The sequence below is a fragment of the Triticum aestivum genome, chromosome 1B (genome assembly GCF_018294505.1).
Source record: "Triticum aestivum cultivar Chinese Spring chromosome 1B, IWGSC CS RefSeq v2.1, whole genome shotgun sequence".
Taxonomy (NCBI): domain Eukaryota; kingdom Viridiplantae; phylum Streptophyta; class Magnoliopsida; order Poales; family Poaceae; genus Triticum; species Triticum aestivum.
The window spans coordinates 538778081-538797185 of NC_057795.1; the positions used below are offsets into that span (position 1 = coordinate 538778081).

At 45.6% G+C, this 19105-nt stretch overlaps 2 protein-coding genes across 3 annotated transcripts; one reads left to right on the forward strand and one right to left on the reverse strand.

Moving 5' to 3' along the window:
- The first annotated feature begins 706 nt into the window (after positions 1-706).
- On the forward strand, positions 707-6397 carry LOC123136958 (DNA replication licensing factor MCM3). The gene is made up of 16 exons (XM_044556486.1): positions 707-905; positions 995-1107; positions 1199-1407; positions 2018-2148; positions 2238-2476; positions 2565-2801; positions 2884-3038; positions 3112-3320; positions 3411-3573; positions 3669-3874; positions 4363-4422; positions 4495-4587; positions 4790-4983; positions 5702-5776; positions 5877-6018; positions 6115-6397. Exons 1-16 carry the CDS (start codon positions 840-842, stop codon positions 6169-6171), a joined length of 2349 nt encoding a protein of 782 aa, XP_044412421.1. The 5' UTR covers positions 707-839; the 3' UTR covers positions 6172-6397.
- A 1648-nt stretch (positions 6398-8045) lies between these two features.
- LOC123136971 (CBL-interacting protein kinase 28) lies at positions 8046-10780 on the reverse strand. Of its 2 annotated transcripts, XM_044556506.1 has the most exons (4): positions 10509-10780; positions 10250-10330; positions 9973-10003; positions 8046-9718 (listed from the first exon to the last, which is right to left on the reverse strand). In XM_044556506.1, the coding sequence occupies exons 2-4, from the start codon at positions 10298-10300 to the stop codon at positions 8307-8309; spliced, it is 1494 nt and encodes a 497-aa protein (XP_044412441.1). In that variant the 5' UTR covers positions 10301-10330; positions 10509-10780; the 3' UTR covers positions 8046-8306. The 2 variants fall into 2 exon arrangements, with proteins under 2 accessions (XP_044412441.1, XP_044412437.1); XM_044556502.1 differs by lacking the exon at positions 10250-10330 and having other exon boundaries at positions 8046-10003; positions 10509-10766.
- Positions 10781-19105: the final 8325 nt, after the last annotated feature.

Genomic DNA, 19105 nt, shown 5'->3' on the forward strand with positions numbered 1-19105 from the left:
ACGCCCGCGACCGCCGCTGCTAGTCGGCCACCCGGTCGACCTCCCGCGCGCAACGACAACGTCGTTCATGGGGAATATTTCATTATAAGGGTTGGGTTTGAGGGTTCTAATCTATATCCCTGTTTTTCAACCTGTAAAAGTGCATAAAAAAATTATTTTTGGACCCTTAAAACGCTAGTAAGGGTTTGAGGGTTTGAGGGTTCTACTAGTAATGCTCTTACCCAGGTTTATTTATGGTTTGGATCGTAAGCGTAGATGCGCCGCCGTGTTGCTTCTTCCTCTTCCCTGTGTCGGTGGAGAACCCTGGACCCCTCGCCGGTAATGGCCGCGGCGGCCTCGTTCCAAGTCGCCGCCCTGGCCTCGCCTCGCCGATAGTGCATCGCTGAATCCACAACTCGCTATGAATCCCGGCGCCGGCGTTGACAAATCTGGCCGGTTGGCGCTTGACAGGGTTGAGGGGATCTCCACTTTTCGGGGCCGTGGCATTCTGGGCCGAATGTGGCAAATGGAGATGTTGGGCCGGATCGGCAGCAGCGGCCCGGGTCCAAGTGGCCCATCTCCACGTGAGATGGATCGGCCTAGCAAGCAGTTACGTTTCCGGCCCATGCGTTAACCCATGGGGCCCGCACGTGGTCCGCTCGGGGCTCCAGAGCGCGCGAAAGCAAAACCTTCCCGCCAACTTCTCCCGCCCCCTCCCGCCTAAAACGCGCCCCCTTTCGTCCCCAAATCCAAACCCACCCCCAGACCCCGCCGCCGCATTCCCCACTCGCATCCCCCCCCTCTCCCTCCCGCTCTCCCCTCCCATCTCCGAAGCAGCGGCGGCGGCGGCGGCGGCAGCCATGGACGTCAACGAGGAGGCCATGGCGGCCAACAAGCGCGCCTTCCTCGATTTCCTCGACCAAGACGTAAGCGCGCATCCCCCATCCGCCCCCCTTCTCCCCCGGCCGCTCGCCCGGCTCCTGTATGACGTTTTGCCTCTATCTCGCCTCCGCAGGTCGGGAAGGGGGTGTACATGCAGGCCGTGCGCGACATGGTGCAGAGCAAGCGCCACCGGCTCACCATCGGCATGGACGACCTCCGCAACCACAACCTCGACCTCGCCCGCAGGTCAGTCCCCCGCGCCCCCCTTTCTCCCCCGCTCGTGCGCGGCTGATTTGCCTGGTCGATTCGGTGGTGACCCCTTTTGCTGCATCTGTAGGGTGATACGGAGCCCCGGGGAGTTCATGCAGCCGGCGTCGGACGCCGTGACGGAGGTGGCCAGGAACCTGGATCCCAAGTTCCTCAAGGAAGGGGAGCGCGTGCTCGTGGGGTTCACTGGCCCGTTCGGCTTCCACAGGGTCACGCCCAGGGACCTCATGTCCTCCTTCATCGGCACCATGGTCTGCGTCGAGGGCATCGTCACCAAATGTAATTGAATCCCTTTCTCCCCACCGTAATCTGGTTTTATGCCGTTCAGTTCATGTGGTTCATGATCTTTATCCAGTACTCCCTCCGTTTGGAATTACTTGTCTCGGAAATGGATGTATCTAAAACTAAAATATATCTAGATACATCCATTTCTATGACAAGTAATTCCGAACGGAGGGAGTACTGTATTAGTATTACACTGGTCAGGAATTTTCTGAAAAGTTCCCATCATGTTCTAGCGTTTCTCTTGCTCCTGGAGAATAGATCTAGGGTTGAAGTCGTGGTAAATGGCAAATAAATAAATAGAGAGATAAACTGTCGCCAGTATTAGGTTTAAGGCCGTGCAGATACCACCAAAATGGGGATGTTAAGCTTTCTCAGACACTTGATTAGTACATTACACATCTAGTTTTGCACTTGTGGTGTGAGTGCAGCCAATTTAACTGACCATATGGCAATCCTAGCGTAGCTAACTAGGCATGTGAAATCCTTGTTATGTGCCAGCATCTACATAATTCATGAGTATTTTATATTATGAAGATAACATAATATTTTTGTGTAATGTCTTTACTCCCCTGGTGCTAATGTTCTTTTATTTTCTAAAAAATAGGCTCTCTGGTAAGGCCGAAGGTTGTTAAGAGTGTTCACTACTGCCCTGCCACTGCGGCTTTTATGTCACGTGAATACAGGGACATCACATCTTTTGTAGGCTTACCTACTGGTTCAGTTTACCCAACAAGGGTATGTTCTCATGTTCTACTTTCATTCATTCCGATTCAAGGAAGCCTCTTTCATGTTGTGTTTGCAATGCTAAATCTGAATTTTTTTAGGATGAAAATGGCAATTTGTTGGTCACCGAGTATGGGATGTGTCAATACAAGGATCACCAGACATTGTCCATGCAAGAGGTGCCTGAAAATGCTGCCCCTGGACAGCTCCCAAGAACTGTGGATGTTATTGTAGAAGATGATCTTGTAGATTGTTGTAAGCCAGGTGACCGTGTCTCAATTGTCGGTCTATACAAGGCTCTTCCAGGGAAAAGCAAGGGCAGTGTTAGTGGTGTCTTCAGGTTAGTTTATCTACTGCCTTCACATAAGGCAAATTTAAAATATCTAGTTGGTGTGATCTGATGTGGTTTTGTATTTCTATACCTACAGGACTGTCCTTATTGCAAATAATGTTTCACTTCTGAACAAAGAGGCTAATGCACCTGTCTATACTCGGGAAGATCTGAAGCGGATGAAAGAAATATCAAGGAGAAATGACACATTTGACTTGCTGGGGAATTCACTTGCTCCGTCAATTTATGGCCATATCTGGATAAAGAAGGCAGTTGTACTCTTAATGCTTGGTGGTGTTGAGAAGAATTTGAAAAATGGAACTCACTTGAGAGGGTTGGTGTTTATACATCAGATAATTGCTGCTGCTATATGTTTTCCTTGGTTGTAATGCTCATCATGTATCTTTCATATGCAGAGATATAAACATGATGATGGTGGGAGATCCTTCTGTTGCCAAGTCCCAGCTTCTGAGAGCTGTTATGAACATAGCCCCTTTGGCTATCTCAACAACTGGAAGGGGTTCATCTGGTGTTGGTTTGACTGCTGCTGTCACTTCTGACCAAGAGACTGGTAAGTTGCTGAAAGTTGTCCATACACTTATGTTTGGTTTTTGTACAAGTTCTAACTAAATGCCTGTGTCCAGGGGAAAGAAGGCTTGAGGCTGGTGCCATGGTTCTTGCTGATCGTGGCGTTGTCTGCATTGATGAGTTTGATAAGATGAATGATCAAGACCGAGTTGCTATACATGAAGTTATGGAACAGCAAACTGTGACCATTGCCAAGGCAGGAATACATGCATCGCTAAATGCGAGATGTAGTGTAATTGCTGCAGCAAATCCAATATATGGATCTGTAAGTTCTTGCAAGTTCTTTTCTGTGCTGTTAATGTCATTCTACTGGTAAAATTTATGTTTCTGATGATAATTTTTGGTTGCATGACAGTATGATCGGTCAATAACACCAACGAAGAACATTGGACTTCCAGATTCACTGCTCTCCCGTTTTGATTTGCTTTTTATTGTTCTTGATCAAATGGATGCTGAGATTGATCGCCAGATTTCAGAACATGTTGCACGGATGCATAGATACTGCGCCGATGATGGAGGTAATTTTGTGGTTTACATGACAGTGAGATTTATTTCAGGGCATTCCAGTTCTTTCCAAGTGCTACGTTAAATAAAATAAACCTGTTAACTGCAGGAGCAAGGTCTTTTGATAAAGCAGGATATGCTGAAGAAGAAGATGGTGATGCCAATGCAGCCATATTTGTTAAATATGATAGAATGCTCCACGGGCAGGATAGAAGGCGGGGCAAGAAGGCCAAACAGGACAGGCTGACTATCAAATTCCTGAAGAAATATATACATTATGCGAAGAACCTTATTCAGCCTAGGCTCACTGATGAGGTAACTTTGCAAATGAGATGAGATATTCTTCTAGTCTAAGCTCCATTTGTTGTTACTAGTGTGTATAACTAGCAGCAGTACCCACTGCCTCCATCATTGAGTGCAATCTCTGATTACAATTATGCTTTGTACAATACTAATTTTCTGTTTGTGGCTTTGTCGGTAGCCTTTTCCATTGCATGAGAACAATTTTTTCATGTGTTAACATAATACTCCCGTCATTCCATAATATTAGGAATGTAAGTTTATGGTATTTATGAAAGTGAGGGTTTAGCATGTAAGAATGGGTGTCAGGTTTTTCACTTATTTCTTAAGCATTTTATACGTTAAATTTTAGTCAATGTCCTGCATTGGAAACTGCCAAAAGTCAAATGTGCCTTATATTTTGAAATCCAGGGAGTCGCCTGCCATATAATATAAGGAAAACAATAATGTGTGTAATAAATGATTCATTAGCTATAGAATCTAAACGTTTTGTGCTCTTCCAGGCATCTGACCACATTGCAACTACATATGCTGAGCTCAGAGATGGCAGTGCAAATGCAAAGGTGAGCATTTGTCTCTTCTTGTTTATGGTATGTGTTTATAGTTGTCAGTGCCTCATACTTATGTCTTTATAGGCTGGTGGAGGTACCCTTCCAATTACTGCAAGGACACTGGAAACAATAATTCGTCTATCTACTGCCCATGCGAAGATGAAACTGAGACATGAGGTATTTTGCTCCATACAGATCCAATTACCAAAGCAAGTTACCTGCAACAACTATCTAGACAAGCAAGTGCTTGTGATGCTTGTTTATAAAATTATGTTACCGTTCTATTTTTGGAAATAGCTTCATTCATTATTTTGAAGGATAGCAGGCACAGGGCATTTTTCCTTGAGAAAGTAATGACATAACATGTATCTTGGCGCAGGTTCTTAAAACTGATGTTGAGGCTGCACTGCAAGTTCTGAATTTTGCAATATTCCATAAGGAATTGACTGACATGGAAGACCGTGAGCAGAGGGAGACTGAGAAACAACAAGCTGAGCAAGATGCAGGTGCAGGTGGTGATAATGTAGATGGGCCTGGAGGTGCAAGCGGTGGCAATGCAGACGTGCATGGAAGGTGAGTTTACAGCTTTATGCAGTGTCAAGTGTTCTACTCCCTCTCCCAAAATAAGTGTCTCAACTTTAGTACAAAAGTTGTACTAAAGTTGAGACACTCAAAATAAGTGTCTCAACTTTAGTACAAAAGTTGTACTAAGGTTGAGACACTTATTTTGGGATGGAGGGATTATTAATTAAGAACTGAGTCATCCTTTTTAATATTGAAATGACCCCTCTTGGTTGGACTTTCCCAGAAAATAGCCTGTCTTTATTTAATTGTTGATAATTTAACTCCATCCACCCCCTTATGTTAAATGGAGATAACTAATGCCGCATATTAGGATTTTTTTGTTGACATGCAATCCAATCAGAACGTAGAAGATAGAACATGAACTCCACTTTACAGAGCTTTAGTTTTTACTGAAGTACTCTCTACTTTTTGATAAAGAGAGCTTTACTGAATACTCAGAAGCAGCAAGCAATCATGGCTAACCATTGTCTTGACACAAATTGATATGCCAAAACACTTGATACAGAACCCTAAACCCTTGAGACACTTATTTGTGTCATACTCAGAAGCAGCAAGCAATCGTTGGTAACCATTGTCTTGACACAAATTGATATGCCAAAACCCTAAACCCTAAAATACGTCTAGATACATCCATTTCTGCGACAAGTAATTCTGAACGGAGGGAGTATATCCTCATGTGTTCTTTCTGTGCTCTTCCTCTTTCCAGCTCTGGCAACGACCCAATGGATGTGGATGGAGGCTCAGGCAATGCATCAAATGATCAGGATGTTTCTTCACAGAGGTCGGTGCTTTGCCTGAAATTTGCAAAATTTGAACCTTCTTGCTTGATTCTTCTTTGCGGCTGAATTGTTTTGTTTCCCTTATGATTTTGTAATGTGCAGAATGGAAGCATTTGAGGCGATTCTTGGACAGCATGTGCTGGCAAACCATGTTGATCAAATGTCCATTGATGAAGTTGAGCAAACAGTCAACAGAGATGCAGCTGTTGCTTACACCAGAGGCCAAGTAGAGTTCATCCTGGAGGTATGGTTTAATTCCAGGGTTTTCTTCAGTGAGATACCGATACACTTTGCTTCTTTAGATCCGGTATATTAAAATTCATTTCTCTGCGTTTTTCAGAGGATGCAAGATGCGAACAGGATAATGATAAGGGACGGCATTGTTCGCATCATCTAGTCAGAACATGGATTGACGTTGGACAAGCTGATTGTGGCATGCGCTGTCCTGATCTGTTCTCCGCTTTGTCTGAAATCCTGGAGAGGCTTTGCTGAAACTCTGCATGTGTGGCTGAGCTGTCTGTTGATTACTTTGTATCTTGATTTTTATCAGTGAGGTTTAAATTGATGGTACTATTTATTCATGTAATGTACTGTCTGACCTAGTGCTATTTAGTCCCTGATTATGTCTGGTTTGCATGGTTAAATGCATCTAAACTAGTTGCACCGGGCATATATGACAGCCATTGTCACAAGAAATGGCTTGATCTGTTGGTGCCCAAATTTACCCTACCAATAGTGCTATAATACTTTGGCTTTCGCTTTGCTTGTTTGCCAAAATCTTGGTTGCCTATGTAATCTTGCTGGCGCCTCACAATCCCTGCACAGATCTTGCCATTTTATTACTGAAAAAGACTTTTGCCTTGAAAGTGACACTAAAGGAACGTAAATGGGGTGAACATTGCCACCGTGAAGAAGTGAAGCTGCATATGATGCCTTTAAGAAGGGGATGACACCGGAGCGCTGCCATTGCTTGATCTGAGGATTAGAGTTTCCTTGGAGCAACATGACGGGCAATGAAAGCTGTGATGATGCTTTCAAAAAGGGAACAAGCTTCGCAGCCGCTGGTCCGTCTGAAGATAAAGTAGGTTTTCACCTTGGCCATCACTCACCGCCATCGAACGCCACATCCCGACTACCATGTCGCCCACACGGCCGTTGCAATCAAACCGCGGGCACATCCCGGCTACCAAACCGCGGGCTCTGCCCATGAGCACCGCGGAACCACCACTAGGACCCGCCTTTTCGCACCCGGGCGGCCCCCAGTGCTGAGACCCAATAGGTTGGCCAAAACATGCCTCCATTGACCCGTCCTGCGGCACCCGGTGCGAGAGGAGCGATGGACCATAGCCGGGAGATGGCCGACCCTTCGACGAAAGTGTAGCGCCCAGGCGACGAGGAAAGGAGTTGAAGACCGACACAGACCGCCTACAGACGAGCCAACGCCGGAAAAGCCAACCGCCGCCGCAACCGATCTGCCACCACCACAGCACCAACGCCTCCACGCCCTGGCCAGATCCGCCCGGAGCCCCGCCACTTCGCACCAGAGCAGCGAGAACGCCAGCCGCATCACCACCACCACATCACGGCCGCCGACCACCCCTGCCATCGGCTACCATCACCATCCACCGGATCAATCCGTTGCCCCCGCCAACCACCACCATCCAGAACAGAGCAGGAGGCCAGATCCGCCGCTAGTCGACCCCTGGATACCGAAGCCCCCGAGACGTGCTGGAGGGAGGGGAGGAGGCGGCGCTGGCGGCCACAGGACGCCGGTAGGAGGGAGAGGGCCGAAGCAGGGCCGACCCGACGCCCGACGCCACCAAGCAGGGAGAGGCGCCCCGCGATGCCACCAGCTGCGCACGGGAGGGAGCCGCCCCACCGCCGCCAACGCCATGCGGCCTTAGGCCGGCGACGCCCCTGGCGGCGGCGAGGGAGGGGGGCAGGGAGGCGACACTAGGGTTTCCTCCTGGGGGCGCCTCGGGGAGGGAGGGAGAAGCGTTTTCTTCCTCGTCATTTTTGTTTCTGGTTCTTCCCTTTCAACAAGCCTTCTTGCCATTTTATTTCCTCTAGCCAATTTTGTTTGGCTGGTTAATGGTTGATGAAAATTGGTAGGGCATGAGTCAAAGGCCAACATCTTACTGTTTCCTCCTGGTTGCCACAGAGCATGCTCACAAACGCTGATAGTTTCTTAAGTATGAGTTCACAAATCGCAACAGTCATATATTATCAGAAGGAGATGTATTTCTCAAATAATAAAACAACACAATAGGAGAATCCTACAGAACTTAAATGCAACCATCATTATACCCCAAAATTACAAATCACTGTTTTCTGCAGCGATAACAATCTGAAGAGGCACCATTTCTGTATATTCAAAAACAATTTTACAGAAATGGGGAAAAGCCGAGCCTTCGTTTCCAACAATGGTAGACATCTAAGTGAGAACTGCAAGCACATTTACTAATCTAAGAGGCAAATATGGTTCTGGGTCTCACCATGAAATATGTGTGTTTGATAGCGATTTCAGTTAGATTATTGTGGCAGTGGGGCATTTGCAGCTAAATGTTCTAACCGCTGTGGTGGGAGCGGCGGCGGCCACTGTCGATCCTGAGGTTGCTGTGCCTGCTGCGGTGGTGGCCACTGTGGATCCTGAGGTCGCTGTGCCTGCTGCGGAACATCGCCGTGCCATGACCAAACAATGTCCTTGAGTGATGGCCTAATGTCTTCTTTCAACAGTTTCTGGTACTCCATGGTGTCACCATTGGTCTTCTTCAACTCGACTAAGAGAAAAGACGACGCGAGCTCATAGATTTCTGCATCAAACTCAAGAGTACCCTTCTTTCCTTCCCTCGGCGCGGCCAATTTCATCGCTCCATTGTCTTTCTTTATAACTTTAAGCTTGATGCGTTGGGCAAGTTCCTCCAGCTTCACAAATACAGCTGCTGGCGGCTCTTTGGAAGCAAACCGGGCCTCCCTTTGGCTATATCTTTCATCGAACAAACCAGATAGATCGAACCCAGGAGTGAGGGAAATGATATTAAATGCATTCATGCTCGCCGGTCCGTCGGAACTGTTGCGACATGCAAGGCCAGACGCAGCAGCTTCGCTCGCATAGGTCTTGTCTTTTCTCAGTGGTGTTCTCTCAACCGGCTTCCTATACCATGGGCTTCTCTTTATCCTTGCGATGGACATTCTAGTATTAGGATCTGGATCAAGGATCCCATTAAGGAGCTCTTTCAGCTCAGTGGAAAAATAGCGAGGGCATCTGTACTCAGCCTTGGCAATCTTTCTATACAACTCCATAAGGTTTCTTTCATGGAAAGGAAGATAACCGGCAACAAGAACAAACAGAATCACTCCACAAGACCATACATCTGCCCTTGCACCGTTGTAGCCTTTCCTGCTGAGCACTTCCGGAGCAACATAAGCCGGAGTTCCACATGCGGTGTGGAGCAGACCATCTCGCCACTTTGACTTGGTTAGCGCACTTAAACCAAAATCAGAGACCCTAAGGGTCCCATACTCATCCACTAGCAGGTTTTCAGGCTTCAAGTCACGATGATAAACACCTCTACTGTGGCAAAAATCTATAGCAGAGATCAACTGGTGAAAATATTTCCTTGCCCCATCCTCACTAAGCTTCCCCTTGGCTAATTTGTTGAAAAGCTCACCGCCTTTAGCATACTCCAGAATGAAATAAATCTTGCTCCTGGTAGCCATTACCTCAAAAAGCTGCAGAACATTCGGATGCCTCACGATCCTCATTATCGAGATCTCCCTCTTTATCTGATCCACGAGACCAACCTTCAAGATCTTGTCCTTATCGATCATTTTTATGGCAACAGGCTGACCATTTGCTAGATTGCGAGCATAGTATACCTTTGCAAAGGTGCCTTGTCCCAATTGCCTCCCGATTTCATAACGCTGGGTCAAAACAGTCCTCTCTTCCATTATATAAGCACAAAGCCTGAATTTTTATGATGGTCTATCCACAGATTGGTTCAGACTCGGAGATGAATGTTAGAGAAGACAGAGTCCCTCTCTCCATCACGCTTCGGAAATCGGAACACGGAGGAGTGGAATGAAACCAGTCTGCAATCCACCACTCATCAGAACCGAGCAAATGAACCTGGGACGACGCAGTGGTGACTTTGTCGCTAGACAATTGCCTCTTCCAGCACGAGCACAAGTGAATCACCTTCAGCCGTCACCAGCCTGACAAAATCTACCTGCAAAACAGAATAAACTAGATCAGAACACATGTGCAAGTGTATAACACACACATGACAAATCTTCGGGGAATGAGGGTACTCCCTCCCATCCAGATTAATTTGTACTAAATCAGCGACAATTAATATGGACAGGAGGGAGTAGTATTTTTACACCCGCCATTATAATTTGTGAATCGAACATCCAACCCACTTTTCCATAAGAAGAACGCAGAGATATATTATCTCGGGATCCCACATGCTTACCAGGGCAAACTCTGAGATCTGAAATGGTAAAATTGGGACATTAAACAGCATGGCCAAAGCTCGCACGAAACTGGGTGTCCTCTGCAAGATTTACGACAAGTGTAACTACAACATTGTGCAATCGGGTCGCGGAACAGGAGCGTTAAGCTCCCAGAATTGAGGCGACAAAATAGAGAAAGAAAAATGCTCGCAGATTCCAATCAGATCGAGCGAAACCAAGAACCGGATCACAGTTCAGGGGCCAGGCTATTAACCTCACCTGATCTGAAGACGAACGGAATTCCCAAGTCCCACAAACGGATGGATTCGATTGGATTATACCGCGAGGCAGACGGAGGGTGGCACCTTCGGGACATTCGTGATTCCTATTGCGGCATTGCACGGCGGCTCGCTGGCGGCGAGGAGGCTGGCTCGGCTTCTCCGGCTCCCTTCCTTCCTCCTACGTGTGGTGGAGCGGTCGACACGCTGCGTTAGGCTGGTGGTGGGTGGCGATGTGGGGACCCAAGTTATTTTTTCCTGTTTTTGCCCTCGGTTCTTGCGAGTTTCTGTGGGACGGACGGTTAGCGGGCTCACCTGCACTGCCCAAACTTGCGATAACATTATCTTTCTTTTTAGGGAGACTCAAAAAAAAATAATCTATTTTTTAGGGAATAACATTACTTTTTTTTTTGCGAGAATAACATCACCTATATATACTACTCCTACCTTTGTGCACTGATATCTGGATTACATTTTTATGTGAAAATAACAAAGATGACAGATTCCACTGCAAATCTGACATCAGATTTTTAACCATGACAAATCAAATATTTTTTATGGCAAATTATGTTCTTCGACGATGGAAAATTTAGTTGGCGAGCATGACAAGCCTGTCTCAGTTCATTTTTTTGTCTGAAAATTGCCGTGCTTCTAGACTAAATTTGTCATAATCACACCAATATACATTGCCATAAAAAAGTTAGATTTGGCATGCCTAAAAATTTGACGTCAACATTTTTAGTGTTTCTAGAGAACATATATTAAAGTTGACCAACCCTTACAACTCCACCCGGACAAAATTAATAAATTACACACCGGACATTGGGAAAACTCCTCTCGGACTCGCTATTGGCGCATCGTGAGGGAAGCTCGATGCCACCTCTGAACCTTTGAAACACCATCGGAGCCAAGAAAACTTTGTTGATGCAGCGGCCGAAAAGTCTAGTTAGAGTTAGAAGATGCCGACGACAATGGTTTAGAAAATAGATTGCCACCCTGAAGAAAGCGACAACGAAGAGGGTGGGATGAGCAGCGTAGATAGCGACCAGATAAACCTAGGGAGACATAACCTCACAAGCCTTCCGGTGGACGCCGAAGCCGGTCGAAAGTCGTCAGTCACGGAAGGAGCTAGAGTACCTGACACGAAGCTGCGGCGTCTACTCCGTCAAAAGACACCTTCAACGCTCACCTGCATAACAATAGAAACAACCAGATCCATCACTCCAGAAGAGATTTCCCGTCCTCCTCTACAGTGCTGATGAGCTAGCCAAGAGCCAATGAAACCTCATTTATTAAAACGAAGGAGCAGTATTCAAGCAAGCATATTAGATTTCATACATATCATGCATTGCCACCTTTTTTTAGAAAAGTGGGAAAGAACCTCGGCCTCTTAATCGAGTAGTATCAAGTTGCCGCCTAGGATCACTCGTAAAGAGGTTGCATAAAATCAACAAAAACATCGACAATATTTCATTTTAGAATTGCTTTATAACTCAAAACTAATGGCTTGTTTGTCGCAAAAAACCTAACGGGCCCTTTAATTTGAAGGATTTTTGGAGGAATATAATTCATAGGATTCCCCCCCCCCCTAAATTGTCTGTTTGATTCATATGATTGAATCATGTGGGAATTTTTTCTAATTAAGGATTCTTTTGCACTACATTTCATAGAAATTTAGCATCCACTCCAACCTTTTGAAAATAATTTTTCATTTTTTCTATGATACAGTTAAATAAAAGAGAATCTTGCATGATTCAAATGTGCATTACATTACAATCCTATGTTTTTCCATCCGCCAAAAAATCCTATGTTTTTCCTATTCGTACGTTTCCGGGAATCAAAGAAACCATTTAGTAGAGCTCATTCGGCCAACTAATCTAGAATTATTCTCATGATATGTAAATGGAAGTGTTATCTGCTTATAGTGGGAAACTAAGTTGGCACTTGATACGTCTCCAACATATCAATAATTTATAAATTATTCATGCTATATTTAAATAAGTTCTACATGGTTTTGATGCATTTTTATATTATTTTTATGGACTAACATATTTATCTTGTGCCTAGTACCAGTTGTTGTTTTCTGTTTGTTTTTGTTTTTTACAGAAAAACCATACCAAACAAAGTCCAAACACGACGAAACTTTTTGATGATTTTTTGGAACATAAGAGACCCCCGAAGCTTCGGGGAAGGACTAGAAGACCCACGAGGTGGCCACAAGTTCACATGGCACGCCCTAGTGGGCGGGAGTGTCACCTGAGCTTATGGGTCCCTCCTAACTCCTTTTGGCATGATCCCAACGCTGAATAATCCCATAAGTAGAGAAACCTCTGAAAAGTAACCTATAACTTTTACTCCTTTGCCACAAGACTCTGTTCCGAAGAGATCTCATCTGGAGGCCTATTCCGACACCCTGCCAAAGGGGGCAGCCATCACGGAGGCCAGCGGCGGACCCTGGATTTCCTCATATGCACCAGGCGAGAAACTAAGGATTAAAACTAGCTGGAAAAAACTCCAGTTTCAAGGCATATGAAAGTCAATCTATGTTGCATATCTAATAAGAAACCAAATAGAATATTCAATGGTGGCATTTGTTACATGATGGGACAACTAATAAAGCAAGACAAATCAAAAGACAATATATAGCATATATAGATGTTACAAAAGATTGATACCAAATCAAGGGATTGGTTGATCAGAGCCTCCCATGACAACATCTTCAATAGCAGAAGAAGTTGAACCTTCAATCATAAATTTTGAAATGCAAATTAGTGCACAACATAGCATGTAAAACTAGTTAATAATAGATGAAAAGTGTGAAAACTTACGTGTAGGACGAGGCAAAAGGCCTTTGCGTGTTCGATAACCTTGAAATCGCTTGATGATCTTTGATTCTTCAATACTAACAAATACATCTCGCTCAATGTAACATACCATTCTATGATTCATCCGATCATCACCCATTTTGTTCCTCAATCCAATCTTGATAATGCTCATTGCTGAAAGTGCCCTTTCCACCATTGCGGTTGCAACAGGTAAAATCAATGCTAACTCAACAAGATGGTAAACCAAGGGAAAAGTTGTGTGCATATCACTTTTGACCATATTCATGGCAAGATGACCAAGGTCATTTCAATTCATCAAATGTGGATCAGCTCTTGCTTTCTGGATGAATAAGTCTAGTTGATTTCTAAGGACAACTATAACTTCATATTGTTGGGAAACGTTGCACGAAAAACAAAAATATTTCTACGCACACGCAAGATCTATCAAGGAGATGCATAGCAACGAGAGGGGAGAGTGTGTCTACGTACCCTCGTAGACCATAAGCGGAAGCATTTAGTAACGCAGTTGATGTAGTCAAACTTCTTCGCGATCCAACCGATCGAGTACCGAACGTACGACACCTCCGCGTTCAGCACACGTTCAGCTCGATGACGTCCACGCCTTCTTGATCCAGCAAGATAGCGAGGTAGTGGATGAGTTCCAACATCACGACGGCGTGGTGACGGTGATGGTGATGCTATCTCCGCAGGGCTTCGCCTAAGCACTGCGAAAATATGACCGAGGGTGTAAATGGTGGAGGAGGGCACCACACATGGCTAAGAGATTGTCGTGGTTATGTGTGGCGCCCCCTCCCACATATATATAAGTGGGGGGAGGGAGGAGCATCCAAGGAGGCGCCCCAAGTAGGTCGAATCCTAGGGGTCCTCCCATAGCCGCGCCCCTCCCTTACCATATTTGCCGGAGAAGGGAAGGAAAGGGGGGAGAGGAAAGGAAGGGGGAGGCCGACTCCCCCCTTTCCTTCTCTCCCCAAGGGCTGCGGCTTAGGAGGGGCGCGCCAACCCCTTGCGGGCTAGTGTGTCCCCCCCTTTGGCCCATATGGCCCATTAACCTCTCGGGGGTGTCCGGAACCCCTTCCGATGAGCTGATTTCTATCCGGTACATCCTGAAACTCTTTTGGTGTCCAAATATCATCATCCTATATATCAATAGTTACCTCCGAACCATTTTGGAGCTCCTCGTCATGTTCGTGATCTCACCCGGGACTCCGAACATCATTCAGTCACCAAATCATATAATTCATATAACACTATATCGTTAATGAACGTTAAGCGTGCAGACCCTACATGTTCGAGAACTATGTAGACATGATCGAGACACCTCTCCTGTCAATAACCAGTAGCGGAACCAGTAGCGGAACCTGGATGCCCATATTGGCTCCTACATATTCTATGAAAATCTTTACCGGTCGAACCTTATGACAACATACATAATTATCTTTGTCCATCGGTATGTTACTTGCCTGAGATTCGATCATCGATATCTTCATACCTAGTTCAATCTCGTTACCGGCAAGTCTGTTTACTCGTTCCATAATACATCATATTGCAACTAGCTCCTTAGTCACTTTACTTGCAAGGCTTCTTATGATGTGTATTACCAAGAGGGCCCAGAGATACCTCTCTGATACTCGGAGTGACAAATCCTAATCTCGATCTATGCCAACTCAACAAACACCTTTGGAGATATCTGTAGAGCATCTTTATGATCACCCAGTTATGTTGTGACATTTGATAGCACACAAGGTATTCCTCCGGTATCCGGGAGTTGCATTATCTCATAGTCGAAGGAATATGTATTTGTCATCAAGAAAGCAATAGCAATAAATTGAATGATCAATATGCTAAACTAATGGATGGGTCTTGTGCATCACATCCTAATGATGTGATCCCTGTTATCAAATGAAAACACATGTCTATGGTTAGGAAACCTTAATCATCTTTGATCAACGAGCTAGTCTAGTAGAGGCTTACTAGGGACACAATATTTGTTTATGTATTAACACATGTATTTAAGTTTTCGATCAATACAATTATAGCATGAATAATTACCTTTATCACGAATAATGAAATATAAAATAAAAACTTTATTATTGCCTCTAGGGCATATTTCCTTCAGTCTCCCACTTGCACTAGAGTCAGTAATCTAGATTACATTGTAATGAATCTAACACCCATGGAGTCTTGGTGATGATCATATTTTGCTCGCGGAAGAGGCTTAGTCAACGGGTCTGCTACATTTAGATCCATATGTATTTTGCAAATCTCTATGTCTCCATCCTTGACCTTTTCACGAATGGAGTTGAAGCGTCTCTTGATGTGTTTGGTTCTTTTGTGAAACCTAGATTCCTTCACCAAGGCAATTGCTCCAGTATTGTCACCAAATATTTTCATTGGACCCGATGCACTAGGTATTACACCTAGATCGGATATGAACTCCTTCATCCAGACTCCTTCCTGCTTCCGAAGCAGCTGTGTACTCCGCTTCAGACGTAGATCCCGCCACGACGCTCTACTTGGAACTGCACCAACTAACAGCTCCACCATTCAATACAAATACGTATCCGGTTTGTGACTTAGAGTCATCCAGATTAGTGTGAAAGCTAGCATCGACTTAACCATTTATGACGAGCTCTTTGTCACCTCCATAAACGAGAAACATATCCTTGGTCCTTTTCAGGTACTTCAGGATGTTCTTGACCGCTGTCCAATGTTCCACTCCTGGATTACTTTGGTACCTCCCTGCCAGACTTATGGCAAGGCACACATCAGGTCTAGTACACAACATACCATACATGATAGAACCTATGGCTGAGGCATAGGGAACGGCTTTCATTTTCTCTCTATCTTCTATTGTGGTCGGGCTTTGAGTCTGGATCAACTTCACACCTTGTAACATAGGCAAGAACCCTTACTTTGACTGATCCATTTTGAACTTTTCAAAACTTTGTCAAAGGTATGTGCTTTGTGAAAGTCCTATTAAGCGTCTTGATCTATCTCTATAGATCTTGATGCCCAATATATATGCAGCTTCACCAAGGTCTTTCATTGAAAAACTCTTATTCAAGTATCCTTTTAAGCTATCCAGAAATTCTACACATTTCCAATCAACAATATGTCATCCACATATAATATTAGAAATGGTACAGAGCTCCCACTCACTTTCTTGTAAATACGGGCTTCTCCGAAAGTCTATATAAAACCATATGCTCTAATCACCTCATCAAAGCGTATATTCCTGTTGGGGAACGTTGCAGAAAATAAAATTTTTCCTACGGTTTCACCAAGATCAATCTATGAGTTCATCTAGCAACGAGAGAGAGGAGTGCATCTACATACCCTTGTAGATCGAGCGGAAGCGTTCAAGAGAACGGGGTTGAGGGAGTTGTACTCATCGTGATCCAAATCACCGGAGATCCTAGCGCCGAACGGACGGCACCTCCGTGTTCAACACACGTACGGTTAGCGTGACGTTTCCTCCTTCTTGATCCAGCAAGGGGGAAGGAGAGGTTGATGAAGATCCAGCAGCACGACGGCGTGGTGGTGGATGCAGCAGGGATCCCGGCACGGCTTCGCCAAGCGTCTGCGGGAGGGAGAGGTGTAGCAAGGGGGAAGGGAGGCGCCAAGTGCAAGGGTGCAGCTGCCCTCCCTCCCCCTCTATATATAGGGTCCCCAGGGGGGCGCCAGCCCTAGGAGATGGGATCTCCTAGGGGGGGCGACGGCCAAGGGGGGTGCCTTGCCCCCCAAGGCAAGTGGAGGCGCCCCCTCCCCTAGGGTTCCCCTCCCACTTCAGCCCATGGGGCCCTCCGGGATGGGTGGCCCCACCCGATGGACCCCCGGGACCCTTCCGGTGGTCCCGGTACAATACCGGTGACCCCCGAAACTTTCCCGATGGCTGAAACTCGACTTCCCATATATAATTCTTTACCTCCGGACCATTCCGGAACTCCTCGTGACGTCCGGGATCTCATCCGGGACTCTGAACAACTTTCGGTTTGCTGCATACTAATATCTCTACAACCCTAGTGTCACCGAACCTTAAGTGTGTAGACCCTACGGGTTCGGGAGACACGTAGACATGACTGAGACGGCTCTCCGGTCAATAACCAACAGCGGGATCTGGATACCCATGTTGGCTCCCACATGCTCCTCGATGATCTCATCGGATGAACCACGATGTCGAGGATTCAAGCAACCCTGTATACAATTCCCTTTGTCAATCGGTATGTTACTTGCCCGAGATTCGATCGTCGGTATCCCAATACCCCGTTCAATCTCGTTACTGGCAAGTCACTTTACTCGTACCGTAATGCATGATCCCGTGACCAGACACTTGGTCACTTTGAGCTCATTATGATGATGCATTACTGAGTGGGCCCAGAGATACCTCTCCATCATACGGAGTGACAAATCCCAGTCTCGATCCGTGTCAACCCAACAAACACTTTCGGAGATACCCGTAGTATACCTTTATAGTCACCCAGTTACGTTGTGACGTTTGGTACACCCAAAGCACTCCTACGGTGTCCGGGAGTTACACGATCTCATGGTCTAAGGAAAAGATACTTGACATTGAAAAAGCTCTAGCAAACAAACTACACGATCTTGTGCTATGCTTAGGATTGGGTCTTGTCCATCAAATCATTCTCCTAATGATGTGATCCCGTTATCAATGACATCCAATGTCCATAGTCAGGAAACCATGACTATCTGTTAATCAACGAGCTAGTCAACTAGAGGCTCACTAGGGACATATTATGGTCTATGTATTCACACATGTATTATGATTTCCGGATAACACAATTATAGCATGAATAAAAGACAATTATCATGAACAAGGAAATATAATAATAATCCTTTTATTATTGCCTCTAGGGCATATTTCCAACAGTGTCCCACTTGCACTAGAGTCAATAATCTAGTTACATTGTGATGAATCGAACACCCATAGAGTTCTGGTGTTGATCATGTTTTGCTCGCGGAAGAGGTTTAGTCAACGGATCTGCGACATTCAGATCCGTATGTACTTTGCAAATATCTATGTCTCCATCTTGAACATTTTCACGGATGGAGTTGAAACGACGCTTGATGTGCCTGGTCATCTTGTGAAACCTAGGCTCCTTGGCAAGGGCAATAGCTCCAGTGTTGTTACAGAAGAGAGTGATCGGCCCCGACGCATTGGGTATGACTCCTAGGTCGGTGATGAACTCCTTCATCCATATTGCTTCATGCGCTGCCTCTGAGGCTGCCATGTACTCCGCTTCACATGTAGATCCCGCCACGACGCTCTGCTTGCAACTGCACCAGCTTACTGCTCCACGATTCAACATATACACGTATCCAGTTTGTGACTTAGAGTCATCCAGATCTGTGTCGAAGCTAGCGTCGACGTAACCCTTTACGACGAGCTCTTCGTCACCTCCATAGACGAGAAACATGTCCTTTGTCATTTTCAGGTACTTCAGGATATTCTTGACCGCTGTTCAGTGTTCCTTGCCGGGATTACTTTGGTACCTTCCTACCAAACTTACGGCAAGGTTTACATCAGGTCTGGTACACAACATGGCATACATAATAGATCCTATGGATGAGGCATAGGGGATGACACTCATCTCTTCTTTATCTTCTGCCGTGGTCGGGCATTGAGCTGAGCTCAATCTCACGCCTTGCAATACAGGCAAGAACCCTTTCTTGGACCGATCCATATTGAACTTCTTCAATATCTTATCAAGGTATGTGCTTTGTGAAAGACCTA

What these genes read in the sequence shown, in the direction of transcription:
- LOC123136958 (XM_044556486.1), top strand. Translation starts at nt 840, where the DNA reads ATGGACGTCAACGAGGAGGCCATGGCGGCCAACAAGCGCGCCTTCCTC. An exon ending in CAAATCCAATATATGGATCT is followed by an intron (nt 3,321 to 3,410) that starts GTAAGTTCTTGC and finishes GTTGCATGACAG; the next exon opens with TATGATCGGTCAATAACACC. An exon ending in AATGCAGACGTGCATGGAAG is followed by an intron (nt 4,984 to 5,701) that starts GTGAGTTTACAG and finishes TCCTCTTTCCAG; the next exon opens with CTCTGGCAACGACCCAATGG.
- LOC123136971 (XM_044556506.1), bottom strand. Translation starts at nt 10,300, where the DNA reads ATGCTGTTTAATGTCCCAATTTTACCATTTCAGATCTCAGAGTTTGCC. An exon ending in AGATCTCAGAGTTTGCCCTG is followed by an intron (nt 10,004 to 10,249) that starts GTAAGCATGTGG and finishes TCTGTTTTGCAG; the next exon opens with GTAGATTTTGTCAGGCTGGT. An exon ending in CAGGCTGGTGACGGCTGAAG is followed by an intron (nt 9,719 to 9,972) that starts GTGATTCACTTG and finishes ATATAATGGAAG; the next exon opens with AGAGGACTGTTTTGACCCAG.